This window comes from Cottoperca gobio, chromosome 8, assembly GCF_900634415.1.
Source record: "Cottoperca gobio chromosome 8, fCotGob3.1, whole genome shotgun sequence".
NCBI lineage: Eukaryota > Metazoa > Chordata > Actinopteri > Perciformes > Bovichtidae > Cottoperca > Cottoperca gobio.
The window spans coordinates 6,537,555-6,559,985 of record NC_041362.1 but is presented as its reverse complement, the minus strand read 5'-3'; the positions used below and the strand labels follow the sequence as shown (position 1 = coordinate 6,559,985).

At 43.8% G+C, this 22,431-nt stretch overlaps 2 protein-coding genes across 4 annotated transcripts in view; both read left to right on the top strand.

The window, feature by feature from the left end:
• Positions 1 to 1,582, top strand: part of dock6 (dedicator of cytokinesis 6) — a 28,313-nt gene extending 26,731 nt beyond the window's left edge. For all 3 annotated transcript variants that reach the window (XM_029437243.1, XM_029437242.1, XM_029437244.1), the window contains one exon: positions 256 to 1,582. In XM_029437243.1, the coding sequence (XP_029293103.1) occupies positions 256 to 298 (43 nt within the window). In that variant the 3' untranslated portion in view covers positions 299 to 1,582. The remainder of the gene's footprint in view (positions 1 to 255) is intronic.
• Positions 1,583 to 3,243: 1,661 nt separating this feature from the next.
• On the top strand, positions 3,244 to 20,544 carry kank2 (KN motif and ankyrin repeat domains 2). The gene is made up of 13 exons (XM_029438253.1): positions 3,244 to 3,330; positions 9,400 to 9,484; positions 13,137 to 13,211; positions 13,493 to 14,866; positions 15,325 to 15,534; positions 15,625 to 15,733; positions 16,213 to 16,803; positions 16,906 to 16,993; positions 17,500 to 17,719; positions 17,904 to 18,046; positions 18,288 to 18,488; positions 18,575 to 18,673; positions 19,148 to 20,544. The coding sequence occupies exons 3-13, from the start codon at positions 13,175 to 13,177 to the stop codon at positions 19,202 to 19,204; spliced, it is 3,129 nt and encodes a 1,042-aa protein (XP_029294113.1). The 5' UTR covers positions 3,244 to 3,330; positions 9,400 to 9,484; positions 13,137 to 13,174; the 3' UTR covers positions 19,205 to 20,544.
• Positions 20,545 to 22,431: the final 1,887 nt, after the last annotated feature.

The following is a 22,431-nucleotide window of genomic DNA, read 5'->3' as shown; positions in this document are numbered from 1 at the left end:
TGCCACTTAGTGATATTACAACACTGGATATAATGACGCCATGGTTTTCTCTCATTCTAAGACGTTCAAAGCCGTGCACCACAGAAAGACTTTCACAGATTTCCCTCCCTGGGTCAGACTTTCTTTCCTAAATGAACTATTTACAGATGATCAAACGGTCACAGAATTCAATATTAAGCTCGTAACACTTCTATTGATTTGACAGAAAACACTTTGAAGTAAAACATTCTGTGTCTTCTTCCTTTTCTCTGGCAGGAACTCCTACAGCAGGTCCAGTCTCCGCAGAGTCGACTGTTGAGGCAACAAACTGGATAACTGAGAAAAACAAGCTTTGGAAATTAGCCACAACTCATCCCGTCTGTTCCCCCCCCCCCCCCACCCCACACACACACACACACACACACACTGTATAGCACACCAACTGTCACAAGCACACATGTGCCGTCCTCTTCCTCGTCCAGCTCGTTATTTTAAGGGCCACCCAGACACGCCATAATCCCCCATACCGCCACACACACACACACACACACACACACACACACACACACACACACACACACACACACACACACACACTTGTCACCTCTTTCCCTGCTGAGCCGTCTCCCCCGTCACCACCGCTCTCACACCTCTGCAGGAGAAAAGCTCGGCTGTTTATACTGGAAGGTTATCTGCGACATTTGGAGCGAGGCTCTGACATGTCGCTGTTTTAAACCAAGTAGTGTCCTCGCGGTAATCTCTCTGAGCTTGATCTGCTTTTAACTTAAGTTTTACCGGACTAGAGCTGCCAAACACATTTAGCATCCGAAGCGTTTTGGGGGGGGGGGGGGGGGGTTGTTCATGTTATCCTTTTGCTTCTCGTGTTTGCTTTTGAAGAGGCCGTAGTTTGTCTGTTTTGTGTCGTGGCCTTATTTAATTTGGAGGAGATATTTTCTAAACTATGCTTTGGTAGAAGTCGCTGCCAGACTTCAGTTATTAAATAGTCCCGGGGAGTTTTCTTTTGTTATCAACAGACCAAATAACTGACATTCCTTCGTCCTCTAGTTGTCACATTTATCTGCCTATCTCTTGTTGTAAGAATTCATTAAAGAGCGAAGGCCTCAGTCGTAGTCTGAGCTGTGGTAGCAGTTTCTGAAGGAAAATTATTATTATAGGGGGTGGGGGGGGGGGGGTGTTTTAAATGTGTTTTTTAAACTGTGAAATTCTCTTGTAATGCACTGCAGTCACATCAGATGTTTATCACAGAAGCAATGGCATCATCTCCTTCACCCACATGAATATGTTGAACTGTGACGTCGTACTGCAGCTGACTGCATTTGAACTGCTGTCCAGGAGCACTCCAAATGTATGCGTACAACTCTCTGGTTGTGGGAGATTTATATTCCTTGTAGCTATTTCCAACTACTGTATCTATTATATTGCACTATTGTAAACAAACTGCAGCACATTAACACTGTTACTACAAAGATATCAGTGGTTTTGTTCTTTTACGAGGCTGGAAACTGTTTTTTACCAATTAGATCTACATTGTTTTATTTATTTACATTTTTCTACTGCCTTCTATTAAATTTTTCTTCCTACACCTCTGGTCAGCTTTTATTTGTGCAGAACTGAAGAGTAGATTTTACTCTGTAATACATTTATCAAAGTGTTTAGTTGTAACAATAACTGCAAATATGTAATAGTCAATAGTGAGTCTTACTATTGGTTTATAGTTTAGCATCTGTGATGCTATATAAGGGTCTTACATTTAGATTTATGATTTCTATTGTACTGTTATGGTATCTTTTATCAGTCAAAAGTGATTTGAATTGATTTTATATTTTTTGTGAGATTCTTTATTGTATATTTAAACACACAGAACAAAGCAAAGACAAACACAAAAGGATAAGACAGATTCAGACTAACCATACAGTACATAGCATCACCTAAAAAGAACGAACGCACACAGGTAAATGACACCAACACTCCCTGTCTAACTCGGTCTAATACACATTTACCAACTCCTATCTTCACATAACTCTTTTAGTGAAGGTTTTTAAGTTATTTCATGCTTTGTAATGAAGCCCTCACACAGTTCGGCACTGTTCACTACAGTTTGTGTTCCGTGGTTATAAAGACGAGGCACAGATGTATGTGATCCAGATGTTTCCCTGGCTTTCCTTTTCCACACCATTAGTCTTAATGTCCTGTGGCAGCAGGACCATCCACATTATAGCCTGCAGTGTTTGTCTAATTTACCAGAATGAAGGACCCCGCATTTGTAATCAGCTACTTTACAAAGACTTGCGACGGCTCTGTCAATCAAAGCTGAGGACTCGATACTCAGCACTACAGTTTAGATGTTTATATTAATATTAAGTTTCAAACTGTGGATCTGTCTGTCTGTCTGTCTGTCTGCCTGCCTGTCTGTCTGTCTGTCCGTCCCTTGAGGCTGGTTGGAGGTTTGTGCAGGTCCTTCACTTTCCTTGGAGGTTCTTATCGTTACTGATACTCGACAAATCTCTTCCTGAACTTTGAGGTGGTTGGTACATACTGTTTTGCGCTTCTTTATATTTCTACTCCACTACAGTTCAGAGGCAAATATTGTACATTTTACATGCAAAATATAATGCACAATGCAAAACAACCCAACAGTATATAAAGTAGTTATATTATAATTAGCTACAACATAAAATGCTGCATATACAGTAATGCATCCTTAATAATAATAATAATGCAGGAGTTGTAGTGGAGTAGTTGTATTGCTACTTTTACTTAATTAAAATAATATTCTTCATGTTGTGTTTGGATTTCAGTGGTGGAAAGTAACTAAGTACATTTGCTCAGTGACTGTATTTAAGTACAGTTTTGTTATGCTACTTTATACTTCTTCTCCACTGCATTTCAGATTAAAGTATTCTACTTTTTCCTTCACTAAATTGTTTTTGGCAGCTTTAGCTACTAGTTACTTTACAGACTAAGATTTTTCAAGCAAAACGTGATCAGTTTATAAAATATGATACTGTGCTACAGATAAAGTAGTTTAGATGAGCTCCACCTACTGTCACAATAAAATGCTGTCATCAGTAATGATATCCCGTTAATATGATGTATAATACAGTAATGCAAACTGTGTAGGTCCATGAAGAAGCCCATGAAGGTCTCTCAGAGGATTGCGGATCCCTGTGAGATGATGGAGGTCCAGTGTGAGCGCCCTGCCTTGGCCTCGTGGCCGCTGGCCCTTTAAGAGGAGCGGGAGGGGGCGCGGAGCATCTTGGCTGCGGTGTTTTTGTCTCTGTCAGTGCGCGCTCCTGGGCCGAAGCGGCTGAAAGGATTTCCAAACGGCAGGTAAGAACAGCTACTAAGTTAAAATCTCTCTGTTTGAATACTGTCTTGGTTTCTCTTTGACAAACTGTGATTGTAAAGCGCTCCAGACGACGCGCCTCCTTGTGAGTGTGACTTCTTTGTGAAGCGTCGGTCCTGCCCATTCCCCCCTGTCCTCTCTCTCCGAAGAAGTGGCTCCTTTATCCCCACAAAAACCACCCCAGCGTCAATTATATTCCTATTATTAACATGCTGTTCAGATTAATTAGGTTTCATAATATCACATGAGTATTTGTTTTACCCTTTCGAGGAATGTTTAAGTGAGTCTTATTTTCGCTCCTCCTCTCCGGTGCGTGCGTTTTCTGTCCAGAGCATCACTGGAGGCGAGAAGCGCCGTTAATGTACAATCTCTAGGTTTCAACATCATCATAATAATAATCATGTTTCTGTAAGAACTAAAAGTTAGTCCGTCAAGCCGAAATGTGAGTCTGCAGTGATCCTATTTAATTTGTTTTTATTATTATTATTATATTATAGGAGAATATGTGCATTTTCTATACAGTAGGCTATCCTTACATTCACCACGTACTTATTGTATAGAGAGGGGATTTTGCCACGCGACCTCAACTTTAGTCTAAATCGATTAAAGCAGGAGTTTCAGTGTGTCTGCGAGCTTACAGGATATATATGCTGCCCTGCAAAATCCTTCCACCCAACGTCATTTCTGAGCGAGCAACACATTTGGTTGTTTGTTTCTGTTTACCCTTCATTATGAGACTCCCCCCCCCCCCTTGCCTCACACACATGAGCTGGTGCAACAATCTAACCATTTTCTAATTTCCTTTATAAAAAAGAAAAAAGAAAAGAAAAGCTCAGTGAAGACTAAAGACTCTTGGGAGAGGGTGGGTCCGTGAATTCTGCAAGTTTTCATTACTTCCAGATGTTAGTCAGCTTTTCGTTGCTGCTTCTTGCCCTTAAACGTGCTCGTCTCGCCGCCTGTAGCCGGACAGTTATCACTGAGGGGACTTTCTATCCTCAGAAGATGAGTGAGGGCTGATGGAGTTGTATGTCAGCTGAGCAGGAGGAGGGGAAACCAACCGAAAACTATTTAACCGCATTTATGATTTTCAGATATGCAAAAGCTAGTTGCTCTGATGACCCTCATTGACTCCCCTTAATAAACAAATGAGTTTGTTCTTAATATGCATACATGAATGCCCCCCCCTCTTGAATATGTAATTGTCTTATCTTAGTATGGAGGATTGTTTGTTTAATAATGACATTTATGTGACCGGATGTCTCGTGATGTGTGTGGTACACTGCTCTGATTCATCAGTAAACACATCAGATGTTGTTATGAAGAAGAAGGACACTCAGACGTTGTCAGGATGTGGGGGTGCAGTCATCAGCCTGTTACACAGCATCATACACACAATACTCCACTGTCCTGCTGTTGTTGTGTAATGGGCTGCTGTCTGTATTAAATCACCTACCAGCCCAGAGCCAAAGAGTGTAGCAGCTGCACGGCCCTCAGACGGGCTCTGAGCTGTCACTCATGTCGTTACACCAGTGATACAACAGTGTTGTGTAATAGAAGTGACTCTTCCTCGGTTTGTCTGGGGACCCCCAGAATCCCATCGGAGCCCCCTGGGAGTCTCCCTGAATGCAGTTAGGGAATCTTTGGTCAGGTTTGTGTGCAGCTGGAGTTTCCCCACCTCAGTTTTTTTTTTTTTTTACCAAGCTGGAATGTGATTGTCTCATTACAGCTTTTGGACCCAGGGGTGCTGTTGAGGAATGCAGGGTTATAAACCCCATTTGCACACTGGGCCACACGCCTGGCATTTCAAATGGTTTAGTGAAGCTAATGAAATTACACCCTGAACCTGCATGACACCGTCACTGACTAGGATCCACTGGTTAGCAAACCAGGACATATGTACTGCTTGATGAATGAACTGCTCTGTTAAAACAATACACAGCAGATCATTTATATCACTTAAATAAGGAATGTTAACTAAATCTATAATGCTGTTAACGGGCCTTTTCAGTAAATATACATGCAGGCAAGTTGTGTTCTTCTTATTTCATCAGAAATTAACGATTATTTTCTATATCCATTCATCTGCTGATGATATTTTGGATTAATCACTTAATCGTTAGGGCTGTAAAATGTCTAAAAACTGAAAAATATCCATCCCAGTTTCTCAATACAAGGTGATGTCTTTATTTGTCAGTCCGAAACCCGAAGATATTCAGTTTAATATGATATATTAACAGAGAGAAGCAGCAAATCTCCATATTTGAGAGGCTGAAAAAAGAAACGTCTGCCATTTTTGCATGAAAAATGACTTGAATTATTAATCAATTATCTAATTAGTTGGCGATTCTTCTTCTGTCGACGGATTAATCAATTGGTCAACTAACCGCTGCAGATGTAGAAACCTAAACTTCCTGTCAATCTGCATGTTTTCCACCCTCCAAAGACTATATTCAGAATTTACCTTTTTGGCATTATCACAGCATAATGTTTTTAAGATGATTAAAAACAGAGTTCTTAGTTGTATTAGAGGTTAATTAGTTTAAAGTAGGGATAAACACACGGCCCAGTATTGCAGAAGTACCATCAGTGTGATTTGGTAAACAAAGAGAGGGTTAATACGCCTACTTAACTTTATTAATTGGGGCAGCCAGTCCTGAACATATGGTCTAATCTTGCGTTTGAGAAACTGTACAATGGACAGTGATGATCTCAGTAATACAGTAATCACTCAGAAAAGCAAGATGGTGCACACAAACGTCAGTGTTGTGGATGTTTTATTATCTTTAATTTGTATGCAGTCTTTTGAATCAGGAAGTAATTGATTAGATCTCTGAGAGGGAACCACCTAACTAGAAGGCCCCTGCAGTAAGGTTACTTCCTCTCCTTGGTACCACAACACACGGTGACCTGAGCCTTTAACCCCAGCACCGCTCTGACCGGCTCTCCACCACCCGTCTTACTGCCATCTGGACTTCGTCTTCCTCCCCTTCCAGACCCCGCAGTTTCCTCAAAACAGAGCAGCGCTCCGGCCTCTCTGCTCGGCATCATTCTTAATCCCCACCTCCACAAACTGCACAGGAATTTTCTCCCAAATGGCCTTTTTTTTGTGTCTTTTTTCCCCCGGTGCCGCTCCTTGCCGCTCAGCCCCACCCTTGCTTAGTTTCCTGTTGGAGGTCAGCACAATGACCAATAGCAGACTGGCGGGTGTTTACTCTGCTCCTGTTCCAGGAGTAATGGGAGCTGGCCGGCCCCTCCTCTTGGCCGTACTCTAGCCAGCGCCGTCTGCTCCTCCATACCACCACTCCTTAATGTAAAAAACAGGGCTTTCTGCTAAAGGGCAGAGAATCCTGGACGTCCCACTGGGTTATGATTTCACTGTCCTGAGTTTAAAGCCCATATTAGTCCAAATCCACATGTCCACCAGCAGCACAAGAACACACTGTATCACCATGTTGATATGAGATCATCTGACGTAGTTACACATGGTGAAGGCTCCGTCTGTCCGTCAAGCAATGACGTACACCCGTCAGCCACATTATGCTTGGCGACAAATGGGTTTGCTGTTGCGTCTACATTTAGCAATCTTTAGCAGTTCAAGGGAGAGATTTGTTGTAAATATTTTCTGATTTATTATTCATGATAGACCATTTGGCTGAATGAAGCCATCTGTGCGGCCGAGTGAGGAGGAGGACAAAGAAGTCTTAGCAGATACGTCAACAACCGTGTCTCCTGTTGCGATCTTTATGTATCATTTAAAACTCTTCTTCATGTCTATATTAAGGTCTTTGCGGCTTGTTACTCTAAGAAGAAAACCTCAGAACAACAATGAGCTTTATTTAAGTGCAGCTTCTCATCGGGATTCTCTATTGTCGGCCTATTTTTAGGGGTGGAATGCACAAATGATGGTAATCTTCTAGGCGGAGCCATTTAGGATTATGAGGAAAGGTCCTTTGAAACTGTATATATACTCATTGCGTGGAGTTCTTGCAGCCTATGTGAACTTTCTGATGTTGTTCCGGCGTTTACAGCAGCAGACTACATTCTGGTGTCAGCAGCGGTGATTCATACTGCTGGAGTCCAAATGAGAACAGTCATGGTCTTCTCATTCGAGAACTTTCCATCTAAAACTCTCAACAGCGTTTCTTTTTTTTCTTCCCTTTCTTTTTTTTTTTGATTTGCCTCTCTTTCCCCACCCTCCCTCACAAACTGTACTGCTCTCCTCTGCTTTCTCTCTTTCTTACCCCTTTTTCTTTCCCGTTTAAGCTCTCCCCTAGTTACCCTTTCTCCTGGGCTGGAAGGAAGTGAGTGGGTTGTTTCTGGATCCTTTGGGAGTAGAAAGATGGAGCTCCCTTTTCCTGTAACCCTTCCTTGATCAGATTTCAGACTATTGCTTCATATCGTCTCTGTTTTGCCACATCAATTAGCTCGGTATGACAAGAGAGGCACATGCGCCGGCAAAGGAGGGATAATCTGAGAGCCCTTAATGCTAAACGGACATTAGAAAAAGGTGCATTTTGTCATCTGAAATGTTGCTACTTATTAGTGGGATATAAAATCAGAAATGAATCATCACAGCGTCAGATTAATCATCGCGAAGACGGACACATTAAAAACAGCTAAATCACTTGGCTTTCATATCATTGGTCCCCCTGCTTCAATAAATCAACATTAAAGCTACAGCTGTGTTTGTTGATCTGTGGCAGTCTTCAGGCCTCGGACAGTGTTGGGAGATCTGTGTGTTTTCATCTGTGCTGCGTGGGAGTCAACAGGAGTTCAAGTTGTCTCCCGTAACGTTTGGTGTTTGTCCAACACATAGTTCACCGTCTTTAATCCTATCCTTTTGATAGCAGTTTTTGGCATTAGTTTCTATAATCGGGCAGGGGATGCATTGATGATATTGCATTATCTTACACACTTAGAAGCGCAGATAGCCGGTCCACTGGTGGAGACTCGGGCACGTCTAGATCTCAATCAGTCCGTGTATTTCCCATTTCTGTCAGTGTGTGGGTCCATAACAGCACTTCATCAACTGTTTGTTTGTTTTGAGGCGAATGTCCTTACCACACACTCATGCACACATCGTTTCTCTCTGTCCCCCTCTCTTTGAGATGCCCCTCCTTGCTTTATATTAGAACCAGCTGTGGAACTAGGGGCTGAATGAATGGCTCTTTGTGATTTGGCTGTCGTTCCAGTCTAAAAGGTCTGTTTCTCCCCCCACTCCTCCACCTTCTGTGGTATTGGCTTGACAATAATATGAAACAATGGACTGAACAACAGCAAGTCTTGTTACGATATGCAAAGGTCACCTATCAGGGTTTTTCAGGCTGCGAGACCCCCCCCCCGGCGAAAAAACCCTTGCACAGAACTCTGACTCTGAGCAGCCGGAGCAGAATGTATGAGAATCAGCAGACACAGTCACGCAGCTTATCTGGTGGACAAGCTTCAAGTCTGTGTTGTCCATGCAGGGAACGCATTGTGAGGTTGATGAAATCAGTTTGGCTTTAAGGTGTGCAGATGACGGCTGTTCCCACAATAAACTGGAGGGCGTGTGTGCCCGTGGATTTCGGGGTGTGAGCCACAGAGGCAAGAAAACAGAAAACATTGCCCAATCACATGGCAGGGAGGGTCCCAGTCTTGGATTGATTAGAGAGAGGAATGGGGTGGGGGGAAAGTTTCTGAAAAGCTGCGAGAGGAGAAAAGCAGCGATGCATAGATCAGGCTTCACGCAGGCTGCAGTACAAGGAGGTCAGAGAGTGATTGGCATTTCATGGGGGTATATTGTTCACATCCGGCGTGACAGTCAAAACCACTGGAATGTTTTTCTGGCTTCGCAACCTGTGTTTATAGTCTTGCGGGGGCCACTCTTTTGTAACCTGTCTGTTTTTATCTGTGTGTCAACAGAGCTACACACCTTTAATGGGCTTTTACTGTCTTCTGATGACTGCTTGTCGACATGTTTACTTTTACTTTTAATGGGATCTGGGTTATAAACTGCTACATTCAAACGCCATGACTGCCACAGTTCAAGTTTCCTTTATTTTCATTCCCTACAGGTGCTGACTGTAAGAGTGCAAGAAAAGGAAGGGAGAGCAAGGATCCTGGGGAGGAGAGATCCCATCCTTGCAGCGCAAACAGCTGGTATGAAGCGGAAAATAAATCCCTCTTTTCCTAATTCACAAACCATTCCCAAGCTTGAGCAGAATAGTAATCACCAAAGGCTGAGAGAGTCACTAAAGCAGTGGAAAAATCCATAAAGATCTTCTCTGGTTGGTGGGAAGAGTGGTATTTCTGACTTAGCAATACTGAGGTATAATCCTTTGTAATGGCAATAATAATAAGGTGACTCATTGAATGGAAGCAATGAGTTTGAAAAACTTGACCTCGAAATGAAGCCTGGCATCTTAGATTACTTTTCAGGGTGGTCTCAATCCTCTGATGCATCAAAGGCACAAGAATCTATATACATGCTGTAAATCAAATACTCCAGATACGTTGTGCTTGCAGAGTTTGTTTGTAAATGAATAAACCTGAAGCTACCTTGCGTGTCCAAAAACAAACAACTCGCACTGGTTGCTGCAAGAGCTCGAAGACGTGACATCTCACAGGACATACCGCAGATGTGTAATTTGTGCTGGGTGACCTGCATCTTACCCCCCGGGGGTCGACTTAATGGTAATAGCAGGGAATGGAGGGAGTAGACCAGGCGATGTTAACTTCCGTTAGTATGGCATGCAGCTGTATGGGGAGGTGGGTGGGTGGTGGTGGTGGTGGTGGTGGGGGGGAATTTGTCCTGGATGAAGCTGGCCGAGGAGAGTCGTCTGAAGAATGGTAGCGTGCCGCTGGGGAAGGGCACACACTGGTTTCTGTTCAGATGTCATCTCAAAGGAACTCTGTTTGAGAGCCGAGAGAGAGAGGGAGGAAGGTCAGCCACTCCACCCCAGCCGCACACACTCAGGGGGGGGGGGGGGGGAGTACGTACACATCAGAAATACCCAATAAGCCACTGTTGGAGAAGCAGATGTGGAGGCCTGGTGGCGTGGGCGTTTTGAGCGGGTGATGTGGGACGAATGGCACCCGGAGAAGCGAAAAGGGAAAGAGACATTGTGAAGTAGAGAATGACGTGACTTTGCTTTTGAGTAGATGTGATCTGAAGCAGTAGAAAACTGCACTGAAAGGAGGAAGCAGTGAACAGTGTCTGCCGTCTCGTCCGCTGGGCCGGGATGTTTGGTTGCTAAACTACAGATTCTAATTATATCTCATCAACTGTCCCCTGTCAGCGCTGTCCTCCACCCTCCTGTACACATACTCTCTCTCACACACACACACACATAGACATGCTCGTTGACTCCCAACCACTCCCCATTCTCTCCGTCCTGTTCTCACTTTCTCACAAATGTATTCATACCCAGACCGCACTGTACAATCTAATGCTTTCATTCCATACTGGAGATAAACAGACACTCAAACTGCCTCGCCTCAGATGCCTTAAATTCTTATTTTTAACATAACTTAACCTGTGTTTTTATTTTAATATTGTTCTGATCCATGCAGTGCTACCTGTCTTCTTTTTCCCCCTCTACAAATCTAATGTAAGGACGTCTTAGAATTGACCTCCAGGACCTGTGATTATAGTTGGCTTAGTGTCAGCTGCTTCTTATCACAGTAGAGTGAGGAGTACTTCTGTCAATGTTAAAATGGGTCTGTATGAGAGAGACAGTATTTCCATGCCTCATAGTGTGTGGCAATCTTGGTATGAGAGGGTGATGAAGGGGCACAGATAAGGGGGATCGCACCAGGACATTAAACTGACTGCAGGACTTCAAATACCGAGTCAATTTAGTCAGTGTTTCCAAGTGCCCTACTTTTCACAAATGAGCGAGCACTGACTAGGGTCACGAGAGAGAGAGAGAGAGAGACACACACACACACACACACACACACACACACACACAGAGAGAGAGAGACACAGACAGAGACAGAGACAGAGAGAGAGAGAGAGAGAGAGAGAGAGAGAGAGAGAGAGAGACAGACAGAGAGAGAGAGAGACACAGAGAGAGAGAGAGAGAGAGAGACACACACACAGAGAGAGAGAGAGAGACACAGAGAGAGAGAGACAGAGAGAGAGAGACAGAGAGACACAGAGAGACACAGAGAGTGAGAGAGAGAGAGAGAGAGAGAGAGAGAGAGAGAGAGAGAGAGAGAGAGAGAGAGAGAGAGAGAGAGAGAGCTTGACTTACAGACTCAGTTCTTGCTGCAGAAACAGAAAACCAGCCTTAAAGTGAAGTGAAGTGAGTTTGTGGAGGTTTGCATCTAAACTTCTGATCAGCTCCTTAAAGTCTAACGTAATGTAACAATGTTTAACGGGCTAATGCTGTGCATGGCTTAAACATTACGTCCTCAGTTCCCACAAAGTGATGACCTAGAAAGTTAATCTTTTCCAAGCAGACACAAACTCGGAGGTATCGGCGTTGCGGGCTCTATGTTGTTGCTGGCACTGTGTTAGTTCTCTGTGGGAGGAAAACGCACAATCTTTTGTTTAAAAAGAGTCACAGTGCACTACTTCTGGTGTGAACAGCGTATTGAAGCAATTCACTGCGCTTTCTGTGTCGAAGTACTGAGCAAGTGAACGAGAGAGACCAGCTGAAACCTCCTGATCGTCAGCTGACGTTGAGAGAGGGGGAAAGCACCAGAAGAAGAAAAAAAAAAGATGACGAATAAGAGAAGATGTGGAGAAAGTGAGGGAGAGAAAGAGGAGAGAGTGTCTGTAAACCCTAAATTGAGAGGCGAAGTTAGCGTGCGCAGATGATTCCTAATAAGGTTGTAACTGGCAGGCTCAAACCTCTGTCCTGGAATAAGCTGCCAGGAAACTTTCGTCTGTAACTCCTCTTCTCTCAACGCTAAGAGCAGAAACAAACACACAATCCACTGTGACCCACTATACTCCCACAAATGAACAGATCAAATTAGACAGTGAGGAAGTGAAAGAAACAGTAAAACTATTTCTGACCATCACACAAAAAGAACAAAGGGGTCAAAAAGAGCAGAATGTAACGTAATATGTAGTGGAGCACTCACATCTATGTAGTCCGTATGCCTCGTTCATGAAGTACATCTTGACTTGTAGGAAAAGCACAGGTGTAAATAATAAAATACATGTTGGTTAGACAGAAGAACTAAGTCGCAGCCATGATAAGAGCTGGTGGAATGATCTACATGCTGAGGAAAGGTGATGCAATGCTTCCTTTCTTATCTCCTGTAAGCAAAGGGAACACTGGACCACTTCTGAAAGGAATGGAGACAAAGCCCCCCCCACATTCCCTCGTAGCAGCAACATTAAACGCGACACACTGTTGGGCCATCAATAACACCCGTCGTTGCTGTTTATTTGTATGATTTCTTAGTTAGCGTTGAGTTTGTCACTGTGCACATTTTGTACGCGCTATACATTAAAGTTGCTTTCAAAAAAGCCGCAATTGGATTCATTTAGGAAAATCCCAAGTCCTTATTAATTCTCCGTCACGTCTTTCCATCCATCAGGACGCTTTCTACCCAGCTCAAAGAAAAAGTGGTTCGGAAAAGACATAAGATGTCATATTTTGGACTATTCGACTGCAGCCAGTATGTCTGCTGAGAACAAGGCCTATTTATACGATGTCTGTTTAAACACTGATCTGGTTTCTGTTGGGCGTACACAATCCTCTGTTATTGCTTTAAACCCTGTCTTGTTATTTCTGCAAGAAAAGCAACTCTTCTTTTTGTCCTCCTTCAACACGTGTCTTTCTCTCCGCAGGTGAGAGGTGGTGTTTGAGGAGGAGCAACAGGCTCGTTATGGCTCAGGTGCTGCACATGGACCCCGGCTTCCCAGGTGCAGCTTCTATTTATTGTTATTAATATTACTCCACCACATGATAATGAAGTTATTTTTGTTAGGATTTATACTGGCAGACAATTTCCAAGTCATTTCACATTTGTACTATCCATACAAGGTCAGGTTAGAGTAGCTGTGTCTTTTCACCTTCTACCTAATTGTTTCAGAGTACATACATAAATACACAGGAGCCCAAAGTTAATGCTATTTTCAAAAGTCTGAGCCCAAGATTAGACGCAGATTTCCGTTTGTTTAAAGTTGATTTCCTTCCCCCTCAGGGAAACTCAACCCGCCTGCTCCCCCTTCCCTGCACGGCAAAGAACAGGAGGCGCCCTACTCAGTGGAGACCCCCTATGGCTACCGTCTGGACCTAGACTTCCTCAAATATGTTAACGACATAGAGAAGGGAAACACTATCAAGAAGGTACCCATCCAGCGCCGGCCTCGCTATGGCTCCCTGCCCCGTGGCTATGGCTACACCGGCTCCTGGTGGACCTCCACGGAGTCTCTGTGCTCCAACACCAGCATGGACAGCCGACACTCCTCCTTCTCCTACTGTGCCCCAGGCTATCACACGTCGCAGAGGCCCAACTTCAGCACCGCCCGGGTGGAGAAGACCCTTTTGGATGCACGCAGGAAGCTGGAGGAGGAGAAAGAAGGGCGGAGATTCTCCAACCTGGGCAGCATGCACAGCAGCGTAGCAGGCTCCAACACCTCTCTCAGCAGCGCGCACAGCTTCAACCGGGCCCATGGTGGAAGTGGATCCTTCACCCCACTGAGTTCTGGCCTGTCCACCCCAGTGACTCCAACACCAGCACACCTGCAGCACGTCAGGGAGCAGATGGCTGCGGCCCTCAGGAAGATACGGGAGCTGGAAGAGCAGGTGAAGACCATCCCTGTGCTGCAGGTCAAAATCTCCGTGCTGCAGGAGGAGAAGCGGCAGATGAGCGTCCAGCTGAAGAGCCAGAAGTTCTTGGGTCATACTCTGAGTTTTAGCCGAGGTCGCTCCCGAGGAGAGCTCTACATCGACATCCCTGAAGAAGAGGTGAGCACCGGAGCTAAGAGCAGCAACAAACCAGCAGGTCCACTGTCTCCCTCCACACCCGACGGCTCCAAGCTTCAAGATTCAGGGTGTGAGATAGAGGACACAGTGATTGTGGGAGGAGCGCGGCCGGATGCAAAGCGGGAAGTGCGCACCATCGGAGTGGGACCAGAGGATTTGAGGGGAAGTCATCAGGTGGGAGTCGGAGTTCGGGAGGAGGATCTGGGGCTGCTGCCAGAGACCCAGGCTCTCAGGAATCAAGTGGGTCAGCTTGAGGGCCAGCTACAGAGGACGGTGCAGGAGCTGCAGGCTGCGCAGCACCAGGCTGCAGCAGTCCAGAAGGTCCCTCAGGCAGAGCATCCAGTTCTGGCTACCAGCGTGGGCTGGCAGGAGCCACAAGGCTGCAGCCTGCACACCCTGGTCAGCTTCACACAGCCGCCCCAACAGAGGGAACAGAGGGAACAGAGAACTGTGGGAATCCAGGTGTACACAGTGGAGCAGCCCACTGTGGTGGAGGTGGGCACGCTGCTCCGAGCAGAGACCTGCACCTCCCCCTCCCTTCAACCAGCTTCTGGAGTCGTGGAGGGCCACCACAGAGGACAAGCTGAAGGTCTCTGACAGTAAAACTTATGATCATAAGCAGAATTTATTTAGAAATGCTCCATTTAGATTTTTTGGAACCATTAATGACCTGTTTCTCATGGCTGATACCTATAAGGTAACCGACAACTTCACTAGTAAATACAAAAACTTCCTCCAAAATTGTAAAGAACATCCACGTCGGCGACGACATGTTTGGGTCTCTAGTTAGCGTGCTGCGCTTATTCTTCTTCTCTGTGTTTCATCAGCGAACTGAAACAAACCTTTATGGGTGCATACCGCCACCTACTGTGTTGCAGAGTGTAGATGCTGCACTTAGGTTCCTATTATCTACCGATAATCTATTGACACCGATATCTATCGTGCATCCCTAGATTCATTGGATTGCATTAGACTGTACAATAAAATAACAACTCAGGGTCTATTTGATATGTTGTAAAGTTGAACTCTTCTCTCTCTCTCTCACAGAGGCTCCAGTTGAGTTGCCGATTGCAGTCAGCTCCAAGCAGGTGCGCGATGTCCTAAAGAGCGAGTTGTCCACTTCGGTACCTGTAGCTAACCCTGCCATCGCTGTTAGCACGTCTGGTAATCAGATTGGTTTGTTGCATTCAAAAGAGGAGGAGACACACGTGCAGACAACCGCAGAGGCTGCCCAGTCACACGAAGACCCTCAGACGGGTAACTGCACTGAACTCACGACCATCATTCTGACTTGTGATAACCACATCCTGTTCCCACTGTTTGTATGATCACTGGTGTCTTTTGCAGCCTCTTCTCCTCAGTCTTCTCTGAGGTCCATTATGAAGCGGAAAGCAGAAGGTGAACCAGGATCTCCCTCTACAAAGAAGAACCTGCAGTTCATTGGAGTCAATGGAGGGTAAGTCTGTCTCATCACAGAAGGTTTCAGGATTATTTATCTGTTAAGAATAGAAAGGGAATTGGTCTCTGCCTGATTTTAAAGCACTTATAAGTACGATGGTGAACAAATTAGGAGGGTTTTGGTCACTTTGTGTAGATATTTTAATATTTCAACCCATTTTATTTCTGCTTCATCTTCCTTGTGGTTATTGTCGTTGGTTGTAACTTTTATGCTGCTGTCTTTACCAAGTCGCCCTTGTAAAGATATTATTGATCTCCACAAGTCTTACCTTGTTAAGCATTGGTAAAACAAATCAAAGAAGCATTCTTTGTCAGTGAAAGTCTTAGATCTTAGGCTCCCTCCAACACTGCTCATTAAATATGTATACAAGGTACACTGTTATAAAGTAGAGATGTTGCTTAGGCACAGTGATAAAACAGGTGTGAGTTGTAAAGACATGGAGCTGTTTGACAGTCTAACGTGTTCTTGTCTCGCAGCTATGAGTCCACGTCATCAGATGACAGCAGCAGCGAGAGCTCAGATGAGGGGAGTGACTCCAGCGAATATCATGAAGCCAGAGAAAAACTAACAGAGTCAGCAGCTCAGAACCAGCAAATAACCCACAGCGAGGCTTCCAAGCCTGCAGAAAGCAACAGAGTACCTCAACAGACTGCCGTCAAACTACCAGCCGTCATTCCAGACTCGCAGCAGAGTCCCAATGAGTCCGCAACTGCAGACATAAAACTGCCAGACAAACCCCCCCGGTCACCAGCGACAGACGCTGCATCTGTCACCACTCTAACTCCTCCATGTCCAGCAAACGAAGCTGCCTCTAAAGACACTGTCCACCAGTCATCAGAAAAACTCACAGTCACCCAGGAGATCACCTCCACATCATCAAACACTGAATCCACTCCCGAACAAAGCTCCACGACGTCCTCAGCTTCCCGTTCTTCATCGCTTTGTGTCACTAAAACCACTGAGATCACCAAGCAGCAGTACTCCGTCGTCTCCAGCCAATCGGAGCCAACGCCGGCAGCTGAAAGCCTGGCAAGAGACGCTGCCGCAGCATCTGCCAAGCAAGTCAGGTAAATATACACATGGTCAACAGACAGACTGATATAGGATATGGTACTATAAAGCCTGTGTTAGAGCTTCAGTGACTGATGTTGTCTCCTCGTCTGTCTCAGACTGGACCTGAGTGACAGCCTGATATCAGCTCTTCATGCCCTGCAGAAAGCCCTGGGGGAACCCAATGCCTTTAGCCAACAAGGAGCAGTAAGTGTCCGTTTAACTCACTGGATCCAGGATAATCCACTCAGTATAGATACTGCTTTCCAGGAAATCCTGGAGTGTCCTTTTTAAAAAGCAATCACACTGACAACAACATGCAGAAGCACGATCAAGATTTATCTCACGTCCACACCCAACCATCTGACAAACATCCTGAACTCTGTCCTGCCTCTTACAAGGGGCACGCTTTGTTTGTTTTCTTCAATATTAGATCTTTAAATGTTTGCTTCAGTCAAGAAAACATAGTTTAAGTTCTGTTTCGAAAAGGGTTTGCTGCGCTGAGCTCTGGATGCCGTATTTCTTACATTTCTTTCAGCACTTTTGTAAGTTCTGGAAGAGCAAACAACATCTTATTTCCTGTGTGTTTCTCCAGAGGTTTGGTTTTTATAACAAACCCTTTTCTCTTCTGCATGCCTGTGCTCTTGCATTTGTCCAACAGTCTGTCAAGTGTGTATGCGTCTCCTAATTGTCCCCATTGTGTCTGATCTCAGAGGGCAGCCTACACCACCGTGCTGCAGGAGTGGCTGCGCGTGTCCTGTCACAAAGCAGCGGACACGGCGGTTGTCAAGGCCTATATGAACACCTTCGCCTCAGTCTCCCCTCAGCTGCTGGAGTTTGTAATCAACATGGCAGATGGCAACGGGAATACAGCGCTTCACTACACCGTCTCCCACTCCAACTTCCCCGTGGTGAAACTGCTGCTGGACACTGGTGTGTGTATACGTGCATGTGCATGAGAAAAAAAGTGAAGAGAGAGTCAAGATTACATAAAGAGGAAGTGTAGACGCGGGTGATATGGGCACTAAATTAAGTCTCCAACACGTCATTCATCTCCGTCATTGTTTGTGCTGCTGTTGTTTCACCTGTCTTACTGATCGCCCTATATACCTGACAGGTCTGTGTAATGCTGACAAGCAGAACAAGGCGGGCTACACGGCCATCATGCTGACAGCTCTGGCCGCCTTCCACTCTGACAATGACCTTCAAACCGTCCTGCAGCTGCTGCGCACCGGGGACGTCAATGCCAAGGCCAGCCAGGTGCGCCCTCTACTGCTCATTATGTTTCACTGCAGCTCCAAACACAACCGAACCCTTGTGACTTACAGTACAGAGCCTTTACAGAACTCTGCAGGGTATTCAGACACGTTAGAGAGCAGAGTTTTATTCACCAGGATGTAAACATGTAAAGAAATGCAGTCTACGTGATGACGCAATTTAGTTCTGGAATTAGATCCACATGTTAAAGATGAGTTTAAAGATTTTAAATGTGTGTTTGTAGGCCGGTCAGACGGCGTTGATGCTGGCCGTCAGCCACGGTCGAGGGGACATGGTGCGGGCGCTGCTGTCCTGCGGGGCACAGGTCAACATCCGAGATGACGACGGCTCCACAGCGCTCATGTGTGCCTGTGAACACGGTCACGTGGACATTGTGCGTCAGCTGCTGTCTATGCCGGGCTGTGATGCCACTCTCACCGACAATGTAAGCATATATTTCCTTTCCGTCTTCCTTTCTCTGTCTCTCTCTATTGTTTTTTCTCTCACCATCCTCCTCTCGTCTCTCACAGGACTGGCAGCACTGCTCTGTCCATCGCGCTGGAGGCCAGCCAGAACGACATTGCTGTGCTTCTGTATGCTCACCTCAACTTTGCGAAGCCCCCGTCCCCTGTGAGTACTTTGAGGCACTACAACACACACTTACTGTTGTCTTAGGGCAATATGAAGCAGATCGAATGTAAAAGAATAAAGAACATCCGCACGGACGAGTATAAATAAAGTTTAAACTTATCGGCTTTACGACAGCTGTGAGTGTAACTGTACAGAACATGACAAGGTTATAATAGTTTTACAGTTTAGTTTGTTTATTCATTTAGTTTTTGACTTTTGTTTATGTTTAGTTTCAGAAAGATTTTTTGTAAGGGTCAAGTATAATGTCTTAGAAGTATGTAACTACATACAGTTATTACGTCATAACACAGCAATATACTTTCAATTCAGTTTGAATTTACCTTAAAGGATCATTTTTATCTGGTTTCAGTTCACAACAATACTTTTAACTGCTTATTTTGGTTTTAATTTACTATAACAATCCTGGAATATGAGATTATTAACAATAACACCTTGTTTTTTAAACTTGTGCAGGTTTTACCGAAGTCTCCTCTCCTGGGTTCCTCTCCTCCTGCCGGTGACACTAGATAAAGCTCCAGCCGATCCACAGTAGCGACTCATATCACAGTGTTTGCTTTTCTCCTCATCTGTGTAACTTAGAGCAACAATGAGTTTGTGTGTGCGTTTGTTTTCACCCTCCATAACTTACATTATAACGTGCAGATAATTACATCACAGCATCGTTAGCCATTCCTTGTTGTACACTGTGGTCGGTGTGTGCCACTTACAAGTCAAAACTGTTTCATTATACAGTTTATTATTATACACGTGTTGTTTTTATTCCATTATGAATCTCATATTAGTTGCTTTATAGAGCGATGTGTTTTCATTGTTATGTGTACAATAGCTCTTACACAGTAACATCATTATGTGTGTGTGACCATCATCATTTGGAATAACAGAAGCCACCCCTCTCGTGGATAAGTGTCCTTGCATCACGTAGCTTGTTGGTGCTACAAAAATCTATTACTGAAAACACACCACTTCAACAGCATACCAATATTTATACGCAAGATTTATTTACTCTAGAGTATTTTTGATATTGATTTTTAAATTTTTTTGACTTAATTCAGGATTTCCAAGAATAACAATTTTTATTTTCAAAGCAACATGATTTCAGCTTTTTAACCAGAGAACGAGAAATAATTTCATTTGTAAACCACATTCCCCAAATTAAACCCAAAGATGTTTCTCTGTGACTCTGTTATACTCTGTGGTGATGATATTAACACAGACCTAGCATCATGGAGAAGGGAGAAAGAGGTCAGAGTTATTCTCTGAAGGTACTATGGTCTTTGTATTTTTATATGTGACGGTATTTTGGATGGTGTTAAGGAAAGATTGGAGTGTATCTGTGTTTGTAATATTCTGTGCGCATAAGATTTAACAAGACTTTGTTGAGAAAAGACTGAAAGCACTGGTGTAGCCACCTCCGCTCTGCTGGTAAGATTTGTCAGGGAACCAGAAAGTGACTGATTGGGGTCTTTAAAAGACGTGCGGTGTAAGATGTGAATATTAAAATAATATATGTCAATATAAAGTGGTAGTAATTACGCCTAAAATTAAATTCTTTGAACTAAAGTGCATAGGCTATTGATGTCAAAATTTCTATTACTTTTGAAAGACTTTTTCCACAATTTTCATATTCACTTTTAAGCAATTGAATTTTTATAAACTTTCAATTTTTTAATTTAAGTATCTATCTTTTTTATACATTTAGAATTTTTAAGCTCACACCTATTTTATGTAATTGCACAGCTCTTTAGTTTATGTTTTATGAAGGTGTATGTCAAGTTCTAGACTGTGTTACTCCTCTTCTAATTTGTGCATTTTGGAAAAACAATGACTTAATAAACGTGGACCACACTGTTTCTATTGCGTTTATTCAACATTTCTTTTGTTTGCATGCAAGTTGCCATCAGTGATGTAAAAACAGTTTGCACTATCCGCATGGGCCAAGTTAACAATGTGTCTTTTAGGGGGGGGGGGACTTTGTTATTTCTCTTGCATATTTGTTTTATATGTGTTTGTTTTTTAAACACTTGAAGTAATTGGTATTTAACTGGTAGTGCATGTTCGGAAACGTCCACTAGAGGGCGCTCCAAGACTGAACAGCTGAGCAGGTCGGTAAGCGGGTAGAGGTCCACCAGAATCAATTTAAGGTTCAAAACCATCAAAACTGTCCTGACTTTCGTGACTCATTTTATGGTATTTGTATGCTTCAAACGTTGTCCTGTGGTATTCTGTACTCAGAGGTATCATTTCTATAATACAACAAAAATACTAATACAGTATATTGTGTCAAGTGGTCCCCGGGCAAAGCAAGTTGAGCATCCCTGTATTACATCCTCATTCCTCTGTGGAAAGCTAAAGAAGAACATGATGGTAACACTCACCCTGAATGCCTTCAGGGGGACAAACCCAGAGGGAATAGCATAGATGCTACCAAAGCTGCTGAGCGTGCTTGTGTATTGCATAGTGAAATATTCTGGACTTTTAAGTACTGGTTATGCTTTTAGGCAGAAATGCAGGCAGAGCATTCGAAGGAGATGCGCCCATTTAGTTCACGTTCATTGTTTTATACCGGCTCCAGTCTGTTCAAAGAGTGGATATGAATATTCAAAGAATGAATAGTAGTCATGATCAGGACAAAGTGTGTTAAAGGATTTAAGTGAAATATAAATCGATCATTTTATGGCAGTTTTTGACTCGTTTTAAAGGGAGGCACAAGTTAAAAGACTGCAACAAGGTGTAGCATTTTCAAAGTCTGCACTGGTCACAAAAAAACAAGTGATAGCACCAGCTGTTTTCTTCAGACAGCTGATTGTCTTTTGGGAGCGGTCGATTAGATAACATGTCAATGTAAGCAATGCCTTCAGCCTGCACCATAACAGTGCTGTTATCAACTATGTTTAAGGCAACAGAGCATTTTAGAGGCGCTACCAGCCAATAAGAAATGAGATAGCTAAGGCTATAGCTAAAGGTACACTCACTTCAGCTTTAACTTTCAAGCAAGCAGACCTCCATGTGTTGTGTGACGGTGTATCTCCAAAAGTTGAATTAAAGATCACTTCTCTTACATTAGCTTTATTCTCTATAGGACTAATCGTGATCAAGGCCACTATGAGTGAGTGAATTCAATCTGTGTGGACAGAAACAAAGTGAAACATGACTTTATGTAGCTCTTATCTCTGTCCACATCCAGAAGCCTTCAGCCCAAAAACAATCACCCTGCTCATTTGGTTATAATTGAATGCCAATTTCTGATTATGTAAGTGAGCAGTATGTTACTTAGAGTGCACCAGATATCAGCTGAACATCTTATCTGTTCCTTCCTTTGAGTGGATCCACCCTCACAGCTGCAGTGTAGCGTGTTAGATAAGCCTATGAAACGCACCATGTTTGGCAGGAAACACAGAAAAATTACTGTTGGAAGCTTTTCAACTGATATCTAAATCTATTAATATTACTTGATTGCAGAGCCTGGATTTGAAATCTGTTTGAATGAAGCCTACTTGGTTCGGCTTCATTGGCCAAGTATGTGTACATATGCAAAGAATTTGACTTGTCTTTGCATTGCTCTTAGTGTAGATACACAAAAAGTACAACAAAGCTGAAAAAGCTAAACATAAACATTTGACTACTATGTTCGGATGTAAATATGTATTTAAAATGTATTTAATATATACATATATATTTTCTTTGGGTCAATATGACAGAAAGTTTGCTCTGGAGTAAATGTTGAAAGGATCAATTTT

Excerpts from the sequence above, each read along its gene's own strand:
- kank2 (XM_029438253.1), top strand. The coding sequence starts at position 13,175 with ATGGCTCAGGTGCTGCACATGGACCCCGGCTTCCCAG. Across the intron at positions 14,867-15,324 it reads CCACAGAGGACAAGCTGAAG|AGGCTCCAGTTGAGTTGCCG; the intron begins GTCTCTGACAGT and ends TCTCTCTCACAG. Across the intron at positions 17,720-17,903 it reads GAAACTGCTGCTGGACACTG|GTCTGTGTAATGCTGACAAG; the intron begins GTGTGTGTATAC and ends TATACCTGACAG.